General features: G+C 35.6%; 1 protein-coding gene across 1 annotated transcript in view; it reads right to left on the bottom strand.

Moving 5' to 3' along the window:
* The window catches only part of DNAI4 (dynein axonemal intermediate chain 4), a 99,775-nt gene that overhangs the window by 67,282 nt on the left and 19,415 nt on the right, over positions 1-13,078 (bottom strand). Inside the window, 2 exon segments of the mRNA XM_025983236.2 lie at positions 1,160-1,272; positions 2,548-2,732. Coding sequence (XP_025839021.1) covers positions 1,160-1,272; positions 2,548-2,732 — 298 coding nt within the window.

The following is a 13,078-nucleotide window of genomic DNA, read 5'->3' as shown; positions in this document are numbered from 1 at the left end:
TCTCCCTCTGATAGGATGATCTTCCATGATGCAACAGACAGTGCTGAATGCCTAAATTTTCATTACTAAGGGTTTCTCCCTTCCCTTGCTCTTTGCATTAAGAAAATCAAGCGTTTAGGTTTCCTAGCCTCTCTTGAAGCTGGGGGTGATAAGAGAGTTCTGGCCAGTAAGATAACAGCAGAAATATATAGGAAAGAAGGTGGCTCCTGGGAAAACTTTTACTTTCCTGATAAATAAAGGTGCTACTGCCTTTCTTCCTCTCTCTGCCTTTACTGTAGATATATACTCAGAGCTGAGGTAGATATTTTGAGACCATGAAGAAAAAGCAAGAAGCAAAGTGTTAAGGAAACAGAATAGCAGCGCTGCCAATCCAGAGTCTGACAGTTAAGCCACAAAATCAAACCTAAAATCTACCCTTTAAGATCCTTTAATATGAGAAAAATAGGTGATTGTTTAAGCTAATGGTAGCTGGGTACTGTTACTTGTTAGAGTATTCCTTACATATCTTAACACCAAAGACTCTATCAAGCACTTTTCCAACTTTATGAATACTTATATTAACCCTTCCTTATCATCTGAGGAAGAGACACCCTTACTGCACTCCAAGGCGAATGTTCCTCAAGGAGTTATCCATTTCTTCCAGCACTTTTGATCATCCATTATTTCACCATTCTTCTATTTTCATTTTCATAATCCTTTAGCTCATATTTTATGCTCTGCCTGGAAGGAGCCACTCCTATTTGTTTTCCTGACAAATTACTAATCATTTTTTAAAACCCAGTTCAAAACTCAATAATGTTCTCTGTGAACTCTTTTTTTTTTTTTTTTCCCATCTCAGAGGTGCGACTTTCAAAGTGCTCCCATCACATTCTGCTTATGTCCTATTAGGGCACTGATCACAGTGTATCAGAATGACTTGTCTCCTGAGTTAGAAGCAGAATACTTCTAAAGCAGGGTCTGTGGTTCCTGAGGCTGGTGGTGCAGGAATCACCTTGGGAACTTTACTACTACCCTGGTAATTCTCATGTAGCTACTCCTTAGGTCAGAATTTGGGAATCATTGCCATAGTTCTTTTGTCTCAAATACCTGACAAATAATAACCATATTTGCTAAAGAAATAATAGGCTGTTACTGAAATAAATTATAATATTTTCATTACCTGTAAAACTAGTCAGTTTTTCCCGTTTATACGAAGGTTCTTCTAGGTCTTCTGCTATTGATTCAGTAGTAGATAGACTTGATTTAGTAACTGTACTGCTTCCTAAAACTGACCTTCAATAATGAAAACATGATTCTTTTATTTAGATGTTCTCATGGGTAATTAAATGTATAAATAATAACATTATCATGTTGAGAAATAAAATATACTATAATCACATAAGAAAAATTGATAAAAATAAATTACTTCTTTAAACACTGAGTTGGTTTGTAGTGTTCCTGAAGTAAAAAGTCATTATAAATGTATTTTAGAAATAAAATATGTCAAACCTATGTTTAAAGTGCTTCGATGGGTTCCCAATATATTTAGTATGAAAAGCTAAAGTACAGTCTACCTATCAAGTCTCTCCATCTTCATTATCACTCTTCTCTTCCCCATTCTCCTCAATCTTGTGGTGGTCTCTTAATTTACAGCCTCAGCCTGGAACTTCTTTTCACTTTTTACTAATTATTTGTCCATCATTCAAATCTCATCTTAACTGTGATTTATTCAATTTTATAAGATTTGAATAAAAGAAAATGTATATACTGGTTGGGAAATCAATACATCAAAGAATACAAAAATAATTTATTTAAACATATGAACTTAATATTCCTTAATGATATTATATACTTTTTTCCCTTTGTATTTATAAGTCCAACTGTCCTCCAAAAGGGTAGGTTCAATTTCCTGGAATATTCTTTGTTTTATAGAGCATTCCTATGGCTACTGTATGCAAATTTGGAGACAGACACTCGAATGACATATTTTCTCCTAAAATTTTGTTCTTAATTACACACTAAAATATTTCCTAATAATCTTTAGATTATTTTACGACATACTGTTTTATTATTGCATAGATTGAACTTCTCTATTGTAAGCATTACTAAAATTTCAGTAAGTGTCTACATACAAAATACATGCATAACATTTCCTTTATAAAAAAAATTATGAGACAAAAAAGAAATCAAACCCTAGCAGAACAGGGATTTTCATGGAAGAATGAGGGGGTGGGACAGGGAGAAGGAAAGCTACTTCTTCCCATAAATTGCAACATAAAAGAAATTGAAGAAATACGTTCTGTGGTATGTGATGCTAGCCCCACGTTTTGATTCCTCAGGAGATCCTTAATAAAATCTATATATTTTCTCACAAATGTTTTGGTATGTCAGGGAACTCTTAAGTTATGCAAAGCTGTACATCTAAGTAAAACATGAGGAGAACATAGATATGACACGCTAACGTAGAGTGGCATTGGGAGACTGAAGACAACATCTAAATTACATATATGCAATATGAAAAGATAGTACATATTATGTGAAACAGAATAATAGAATAATATACTCTACCTTGTAAACTGCCCTAACATACTAGGATTTAATGTATTCTGATAAAGGCTATAGGAAGATATATAGTCTGATGCATATGATCCTTCTTGTGATGTCAGTAGTTTATTTGGTTTAGCTGTACCCATATGTGGGTCTGGACGGTAAAGAGGTCGGGGAGTAACATCATCTCCTTGTGGATTAATTACCTGTGGAAAATGGTAATTTAAAATGAAATAAGAAAAAAGGATTTCTGAGTAACAGGTCCTAGAAAATAGAAATAAAAGTAGTAGAAAAAAATGAATACATTGTTTCTAGCATGGAATGAACACGAAAAATTGAGTGAAAGATTTTATTCTTAAAAAATTTCTTAACTAGGCATACTTTTAAAAAGCGTCTTATTCATGTTTTTACCTCTATGCAAGTAATATTATTAATTTTGAGGGAATTCAAAAAGAAAAATAATTCACCCAGATTGTTAATATTTTTGTAAATTTAATTTCTTATGTATAAGCCTTAAAAAGCCCACATTTATTCATTCAATATTTTATTGGAAAATATTTCCCAATTTTTACATATTTTTGTTTTTGCCAATTCTTAATCTTTTCCATTTTGAAATTTAACACATACAGAAATACAGGTCTTACATTCAAGTTTTTAATCCATTTTTAGTTAGTTTTTGTATATAGTATATGTGGTCCAACTTCATTTTTTTGCCTGTGCCTTTCCAGGTTTTCTAACTCTACTTATTGAAGATAGTATTTTTCACCAGTGTATATACTTTGCTCTTTCATTGTAATTTAATTGACCATATATGTGTGTATTTATTTTGGGGCTATTTAGTTCCATTGATCTATGCGTTTATATGCAAATACCATACTGTTTTAATTATGACAGTCCTGTAATATAGTTTGAAATCAGACTGGCTGATGTCTCCAGCTTTATTCTTCTAAGATTGCTTTAGCTATCTATAATCCTTTTAATATATTGTTGAATTTAATTTGTCAATATTGTTTAGGTTTTGTATCTATGTTCATTGCAGATATTGGTGTGTAATTTTCTTTTCCTGTGGTGTCCTTGTATAGTTTTGGTATTAGGGTAAGGCTGGCCTCAAAATAAATTTGGAAGAGTTTTCCCCTCTTCCTTTATTGGAAAAGTTTGAGATGGATTGATATTAGTTCTTTGAATGTTTGCTATAATTCACCAGTAAAACTGGTCATAGACTTCTGTTTGTTGGGAGGTTTTTGATTAGTGATTCAATCTTCTTAATAATTGGACTGTTCAGATTTTCTATTTCCTCATAATTCAATTTTGATAGGTTGTTCATTTCTAAGGATTTATACATTTCTTCTAAGTTGTCTAATTTGTTGGCATATATTTATTCATAATATTCTCTTATGATCCTTTGTATTTCTGTAGTATCAATTGTAACATCTCTCTTTTTAATTTTTTTTTATTTATTCATGAGAAGCAGAGGGAGAGACAGGCTCCTTGCAGAAAGCCTGATGTGGGACTTGATCCAGAACTCCAGGATTACATCTTTTTTTTTTTTTAAGACTTTTATTTATTCACTCATGACAGACACACACACACACACAGACAGAGAGAGAGAGAGAGAGAGAGAGAGAGAGAGGCAGAGACACAGGCAGAGGGAGAAGCAGGCTCCATGCAGGGAGCCCGACGTGGGACTCGATCCTTGGTCCCCAGGATCACACCCCAAGCCAAAGGTGGCGCTAAACCGCTGAGCCACCTAGGCATCCCTCTCGTTTGTTTTTGATTTTATTCATTTGAACCTGATTTTGTTTATTTGAATCCCCTCTCTTTTTTTTCTTGGTGAATATAAAGATTTGTCAACTTTATCTTTTCAAAGAACCAGCTTTTAGTTTCATCGATCTTATTTATTGTCTTTTCAGCCTCTAGTTCATTTATTTCTGCTCAAATCTGTTATTATTTTACTTCCACTAACTTTGGGCTTCACTTATTCTTTTTCTAGTCATTTGTTTCTTGAGATAGGTATCTCTATGAACTTCCCTTTTATAACTGCTTTAGCTGCATCTCACAAATTTTGGTATATGTCCACTTTCATCTGTCTCAGGTATTTTTTTAATTTCTCTTTTGATTTCTTCTTTGACCCATTAGTTATTCAGTAGCATCTACATATTTTTTAACTTTCCAATTTTCTTTGTGTAATTAATGTCTAGTTTCCTAACATTGTGGCTGGGAATGGTGCTTGATATGATTTCAATTCTTTTTTTTAATTAAGACTCATTTTGTGGCCTAACATGTGAGCTATCCTGGAAAATATTCCATGCGTACTTGAGAAGAATCTGTATTCTGTTGCTTTTGGTTGGTATCATCTCTCTGGAGCTCCATTCATTTTCTTCATTCTTTTTTTCCCACTCTTGTTTTTGGGTTGCATAATCTCTATAGATCTATCCTCAAGTTTGCTAATTCTTCCTTCTGTCAGTTAAAATCTATTATTTATCTCCACTAGTGAATTTTTAAAGGTTTGACTAATGTACTTTTCTACTCCAGAATTTCCTTTTGGTTCTTTATAATTTTTTCTGGTGCAACTCAGAAACTGAATTTTATCTGATTAATTTTAATTGAGATATAACTGATACATAAGATTGTATCCACTTTAGGTATACAATATAATGACTTGATGTATGTATGTACTGCAAAATGATTACAATAATAAGTTTATTTAGGGCAGCCCGGGTGGCTCAATGGTTTAGCGCCGCCTTCAGCCCAGGGCGTGACCCTGGAGACCTGGGATCAAGTCCCACATCGGGTTTCCTGCGGAGAGCCTGCTTCTCGCTCTGCCTGTGTCTCTGCCTCTCTTTCTGTGTCTCTCATGAATAAATAAAATCTTTAAAAAATAATACATTTATTAAAAATCCATTACCTCAAGGGCACCTAGGTGGCTCAGTTGGTTAAGTGTCTGACTCTTGATTTTGGCTCAGGTCATGATCTCACGTGTTATAACACTGAGCCTCGCATCAGGCTCTGTGCCCAGCAGACAGTCTGCTTAGGGAGTTTCTCTCTTTGTCCCTTCCCTCACTTACTCACTCTCTAAAGTAAATTAAAAAATAAAATCCATCACGTCACGTAGTTACAAAATTATTTTTTGTTATGATGAGAACTTATTTTTTTAAAGATGTTACTCATTTTGGAGAGAGAGAGAGAGAGAAAGCCCTGGATGGGGAGGAGAGGCAGAGGGAGAAGAGAATCCCAAGCAGACTCCATGATGAGTGGGGAGCCTGTCTCAGGCCTGATCCTGGGCCCTTGACCATGACCTGAGCTGAAATCAAGAGTTTGCTGGCCAAACAACTGTGCCACCCAAGCACTCCATGATGAGAACTTTTTAAATTTTTTTTTATTTTTACCTTTTTAAAAAGATTTTTATTTATTCATGAGAGAGAGAGAGAGAGAGAGAGAGAGAGGCAGATATCACATCTTCTTTATCCATTCATCAATTGATGACTAATTCAATAATGCTGCTATAGACATTATGGTGCATGTATCCCTTTGAATTCGTATTTTTGTATCCTTTGGACAAATACCTATGAGTGCAATTGCTGGATTGTAGAGTAGCTCTATTTTTAGCTTTTTGAGGAAACTCCATACTGCTTTCCAGAGTGGCTGCACTGGTTTGTATTTTGAACAGTACATGAGGGTTTCTCTACATGTTGTCAAAAACAGTTGTTCCTTATTTTGTTGATTTTAGCCATTCTGACAACTGTGAGGTGATGTCTCCTGGTAGCTTTGATTTATATTTCCCCAGTGATCAGTGATGTTGAGTCTCTTTACTGATTTTTTTTCTGAATTGGATGTGACAGTCATCATGCTTCCTTTTATTTCTTTAATCATGGTTTCTTTAGTCCTATAAAGACATTTATAAGGACTTCTCTTAAAACTCTTTTTGTGGGATCCCTGGGTGGCGCAGCGGTTTGGCGCCTGCCTTTGGCCCAGGGCGCGATCCTGGAGACCTGGGATCGAATCCCACATCAGGCTCCCAGTGCATGGAGCCTGCTTCTCCCTCCGCCTGTGTCTCTGCCTCTCTCTCTCTCTCTGTGACTATCATAAATAAATAAAAAATTAAAAAAAAAAAAAACTCTTTTTGTTAAGTCTAACATCTGCTTCTTCCCACAGTTTCTATTGCCTTTTCTTTTTCTTGAGTATAGGTCATATTTTTCTATTTCTTTGTATGCCCTATGTTTTGTTGGAAACTGGAGATTTTAGATAACATATTGTAGTAACGCTAGGTATTGCTATCTCCGTCCTTTCTAAAACTTGTAATTTCTATTTGTTTATTTGTTTAATTACCTAGATCACTTTGTGAGATCTATTTCCCCGTAAAGGGTTGAACTGTGCCCCCCAAAGAAGATATGTTGAAGTCCTCACCTCCAGTACCTCAGATTGTGGAAACAGAACTTTGCAGACTTAACCACGTTAAGATGAGATCATTAGGGTGAGAACCTAATCCAGTATGACTGATGTCTTTATAAAAAGGGGACATTTGGACATAGATACACATACAGGTAAGACATCATGAAAATACATGGGGAGAACACAATGTGAAGATAGAGAATTGAAGTGATAGATAAGAAATGTCTAGTCTAGGACTACCAGAGCTAGAAGAGAAATTAACCCTTCTCTATTATATTTAGAGGGTACATGTCCACACTAACACCTTGATTTCAGACTTCTGTCCTCCAGAATTGTGAGACAATGGACTTCTATTGTTTTAAGTCATATACTTAAAATATATACTTAAGTTCATGGTACTTTGCTAATGGAGCATGTGCCCTCTCCCGTCATTTATCCCAACACAATGTTAACCCTCTGATGTTGCTTCTCAGGGACTAGCTGCTTTGGGTATCCTCACATCCATCCTGGGATGACAATGGTACTGGTAGGGCTGTCTACTACTTTTTAATACACTTAGCTGTTACACTGATTGCTGATTGCTCTACTGTTTTTTTTTTTTTTTCAGCAGTGCCCTGGGGCACAAATTCTCTAATCCAATCAAATTGTGACTACTTCCAGGGAATAATTTCTGAGGTCAGTTTGGTATTAATTCTCACTCCAAAATGCTCCTCCTAGCTGCCTTATTCCCAGGTTCTCTGTTAACCAGCCAGCCTACAGTCTAGAGTGTGTCTTCATTTGATCCATGAATCTAAATCAATTCCCATTCGCCACAACCTCTTCTAGTTTTTGTTTTGTTTTGTTTTAAAGATTTTATTTATTTATTTGAGAGAGAGAGAGCAGGCAGAGGCAAGGGAAGAAGCAGACTCCCTGCTGAGCAAGGAGCCCCATGTAGGGCTCCATGACCTGAGATTATGACCTGAGCCGAAGGCAGACATTTAACCAACTGAGCCACCCCGGCGCCCCTACCTCCACCGTTTTTGAGTGTACTCGTAGGTTCAAACTTCTCCATGCTCTATTGCAAGTGTAGTTAGTTCCTTTTGGAAGATATTAGAAGCTATATGTTTGACAATTTGCTTCTTCCCTCAGATAAGATCTCTGTACCAGGTCTCTGAATGTGGGAGTGGAAATGATAGTAAGCTTCTCTATGAGTGACAGCCTCACTCTAGATGTTAAATGCTTCTTGGAGGGGGCAGAGCAGTAACCTGAAATATTTTCAGCTTACTTTTCCTGACATGGAACCATTATGTCATGATCCAGGGAAGACCTCAGTATTCTCAGTGTGCCACACTCAAGGTAGAATTCATCAGTGGTGATTAGGCAAAAGAAAGGAGTCCATACCTCTCACCTGCTCCCACCTAGAACTTGGCTTCAGCAACAGGTATTTGGGGGCAGGATGAGAAATGCTGAAGTTCTGCTTTTGGAAAAGAAAGCCCTATACATGGGAGCTAAGGGGAAGGGGAACCTTGTGTTCTCGGCTGCAAGCAGTCTAGAGTGGAATATATACCTTGCTAGGCTGGGAGGGAAGCAGTGGTCTTGGCTCAAATGCCACAGCTTTCTTATAAACTGTCATAGACGTTCTTAAATGATTCTTTGTTTACTGTTTGCCCTTAGGTCCATTTCCTGAGGCATTAAATCCTTGTTTTTAAAAAATAACTTTCATCAGTTTCACTTGAGCTGGGCATTGGAGATCTTCATGCCATCATGCAGGAAACGTTGAACTAATTATCTTTTTAAAAAATTGTAGTAAATACAGAATGCATAAAATTTATCATCTTAACCATTTTTAAGTTCTTTCACATTAACTACTTTCACACTGTTGTGCAACCATCACCACCATCCATCTCCAGAATCACTTTTATCTCATAAAACTGAAACCATAACCATTAGAAAAATAACTTCCCTGTAAAAACATCCCCTGGTAACCACTATTCTGCTTTCTCTGAATTTTATTCTAGGTATCTCACGTAAGTGGAATCATACACTTTGCCTTTATGTGACTGGCTTATTTCAATTAGCGTAATATCATCCATATTGTAGTAAGTGTTGGAATTTCATTTCTTCTTCAAGCTAAAAATTTTCCATTATGTGTGTATATATACACACATATTTTTTTTTCATTCATCTACTGATGAAAACTTGGGTTGCTTCCACCTTTTAGTTATTGTGAATTACACTGCTGTGAACGTAGGTGTATGTTCAAGTCTCTGCTTTTAATTCTTTTGGGTATAGACCAGGAAGTAGAATTACTGGATAATAAGGTAATTCTATTTTTAATTTTTTGAGGAATCACAATACTGTTTTCTGTAGTGGTTAGACTATTATACATTCCTATTAACAGTGCACAAAGTTTTTAAATTCTCTAGATCTTCACCAACATTTGTTATTTTCCATTGTTGTGTTTTTAGCTATCCTAACGGGCCTTAGCTGGTATCTCATTGTTCTTCTGTTCTGCATTTCCCTAATGATTAGTGATGCTGAACATTTTTTCATGTGCTGTTGGCTATTTGTGGATCTCCTCTGGAAAAATATTGAATTCTTATCCATTTTTTTTCTTTTTTCTTTTTTTTTTAATTTTTCTTTATTTATTATAGGCACACAGTGAGAGAGAGAGAGAGAGTCAGAGACATAGCCAGAGGGAGAAGCAGGCTCCATGCACCGGAGCCCGACGTGGGATTCGATCCCGGGTCTCCAGGATCGCGCCCTGGGCCGAAGGCAGGCGCCAAACCGCTGTGCCACCCAGGGATCCCCCTTATCCATTTTTTTAATTGGACCACTTATTATTGAGTTATAGAAGTTCTTTGTATCATCTGAACATTAACTTCTTATCAGATAGATAATCTTTAAATATATTTTCCTAATTCTGTCAGTTGCTTTTCACTGTTGTTGTTTCCTTTGATGCACAGAAGTTTCTAATGTTTGATGTGTAGTTCATTATATCCATTTTTTTCTTTTGCTGTATGTGCTTTTGCTGTTATATTTTAAGAAATCCAAAGTCAAGAAGGTTTTCCCTTATGTTTTCTTCTTTTTTTTAAAAAAAAAAGATTTTATTTATTTGAGAGAGAGAGAGGGAGAGCGCATGCACACACACTAATGAGCAGGGTGAAGAAGTAGACTCTGTGCTGAGCAAGGAGCCCAACTTGGGGCTCTGTTTCAGGACACTGAGATCATGACCCAAGCCAAAATCAAGAGTTGAACACTTAACCAACTGAGCCACCCAGGTGCCACTCTTCTAAGAGTTTTATCATTTTAGCTGTTAAGAGCTTGATACATTTGGAGTTATTTTTGTATACAAGTCCTATATCATTCTTTTGCATGTAGATATCAAGTTTTTCCAACATCTTTGTTGAAAAGATTCTCCTTTCCCTATTAACATAGAATTAGCATGCTTGTCAAAAATCATTTGAACATATATGTAAGGGGTTATTTCTGGACCCTCTATTCTATTCCATTGATTCATATATCTATATTCATATATATTTTATATCCTACACCTTTGCTGAATTTATTCTAAGTTTTTGGCTTTTTTGTTTTGTTTTTTTAATGTGGAATCTTTGGGGTTTTCTACATACTAGATCATGTCATCTGTGAACTGAAATTTACTTTTTCCTTTCCACTTTGGATTTTTCTTTTTTCTTCTTGACTAATTGCTCTGGCTAGGACACCCACTACTATGTTGAGAAGCAGCAAAAGTGGGCATCCTTGCCTTGTTCCTGATCTGAGAGGAAAAGCTTTCAGTCTTTCATCACTAACTCTGTTAGCTGTAGTTTTTTCAGAATGCCCTGAGGAAATCCTTTCTCTTTCAGATTAGCTAAATGGTTAAATATTTTTTATATATATAATGATATTAAACTCTTTTAAATGCTTTTTCTTTACCCGATCTAATGATCCCATAGATTCTCCCTTCCCAGTCTACTAATATGGCAAGTAGTATTGGTATTTATTTATTTATTTATTTAAATGCTTTCAGTATTTTTATTTTTTAATTTTAAAAAATTTTATTTAAATTCAATTTGCCAACATATAGTATAATACCCAGTGCTCATCTCATCATGTGTCCTTAGAGCCCACCACCCAATTACCCTATCCCCCTACTCACGTCCTGTTCTGCAACCCTTTGTTTGTTTCCCAGTTAGGAGTCTCTCATGGTTTGTCTTCCTCTCTAATTTTTCCCACTCAGTTTCCCTCTTTTCCCTTATTAGTATTGATTTTTATTTTTTATTTTTTTATTTCATTTTTAAAAAAAAAGATGTTATTTATTTATTCATGAGAGACAGAGAGAGAGAAAGAGAGAGAGGCAGAGACACAGGCAGAAGGAGAAGCAGGCTCCATGCAGGGAGCCTGATGTGGGGCTCGATCCCGGGACTCCAGGCTCATGCCTTGGGCCGAAGGCAGGTGCTAAACCGCTGAGCCACCCAGGGATCCCCTAGTATTGATTCTTAAATGTTGCAACAACCTTGCATTCATTATCCTCAGTTGGTCATGATGCACTATCCCTTTTACATATTGTAACACCATATAGTATGTATTCATTGCATGTATATATGTATAATACATACATATTACATATAATGTATATATAACATGTAATTGTGGACTGAATGTTCATGTACACTCAAAATTCATGTTGGCTTCCTAATCCCAATGTGATGGTATTGGAAGGTAGAACTTTGAGAGGTAATTAGATCATGAAGGTGGAGACCTTATGAATGGGATTCATGCCCTTCTGAGAAGAGGCCAGAGAGTTAGCTAAATCTCTTTCCGCCATGTGATATATAGAGAACACATTAAGAAGTTAGCAGTCTGCAACCTGGAAGGATCCTTACCAGAACTCAACCATGCTTGCATTCTAATCTTGGGCTTCCAGCCCTAGAACTGTAAGAAATAAATTTCTTTGTTTACAAGCCAACCAGTCTATAGTACTTTGTTATAACACCGAGTTGACTAAGATAATGGTACATGTAATATACATTCAAATATATAGTATTCATTTATTAAAATTAGTGTGTTTTCATTTTTTAGCTATTATAAACAAAGATGCTATAAACACTTGTACTAGAGTTTTTTATAAACATATACTTTCTTTTCTCCTGAGTAGATACCTTGAAGCGGAATGGCTGGATGATATAATAGGTATATATTTAACATTGAATAAACAACCATGGTTTTTCATTTTCCATTCCTACCAGCAGTGTATAAGAATTCTGGTTCCTCCACATACCTGCCCACATTTGGTATGGATGCTCTTTCAATTTTAACCATTCTAATAGGCATATAGCAGTATCTCATGGTTTCAATTTGCATTTCCCTAATGGTTAATGCTCATCATCTTTGATGTGCTCATTTGCTATCTTTATATGTGCTTTGTTGAAGTATTTGTTCAAATGTTTTGCTTATTTTATTTTATTTTATTTTTTAAAGATTTTATTTTATTTATTCATGAGAGATGAGAGACACAGGCAGAGGGAGAAGCAGGCTCCACGCAGGGAGCCCGACGTGGGACCCGATCCCCGGACTCCAGCATCACGCCCTGGGCTGAAGGCAGGTGCTAAACCGCTGAGCCACCCAGGGATCCCCTGTTTTGCTTATTTTAAATATTATGTTGCCTTAATATTGTTTTGAGAATTGTTTATATATTTTGAATACAAGTACTTTAGCAGACATATGCTTTATAAATAATTTTTCCCACTGTATGGCTTTTTTTTTCATTCTTTTAGCAATATCTTTCTAAGACCAGAAGCTTTAATTTTGATGGAGTCCAATTTATCAATGTTACCTTTAATGGACTGTGATTTTTGTGTCATATCTAAAAAAAAAAAAGTCAATGCTTAGCCCATTCAGATTTATATATTAATTACATGCTTGTCTGTATATATATATTAAACTTTGATTAAAAGTTAAAAAATTTAATTCTTAGTTTTCTAATGAGATAACCAATTTTGTGACAATTCATTTTATATTTTCTAGAGTACATTGCAAAGACGAATGGATATTAGCTTTACTATCTATAACTGGGTTAGCTATTCTTAATACCATAATCAACTAGTTCTTGGTCACGAGTAGACTTTCCTTACTCAACTCTAATGTTCTCATTATTAGAAATGAATTATAGGAATCAAGAGCC

Source organism: Vulpes vulpes, chromosome 12, assembly GCF_048418805.1.
Source record: "Vulpes vulpes isolate BD-2025 chromosome 12, VulVul3, whole genome shotgun sequence".
Lineage (NCBI taxonomy): Eukaryota > Metazoa > Chordata > Mammalia > Carnivora > Canidae > Vulpes > Vulpes vulpes.
The sequence above is the reverse complement of the archived record's forward strand: the minus strand, read 5'-3'. Positions and strand labels throughout refer to the sequence as shown.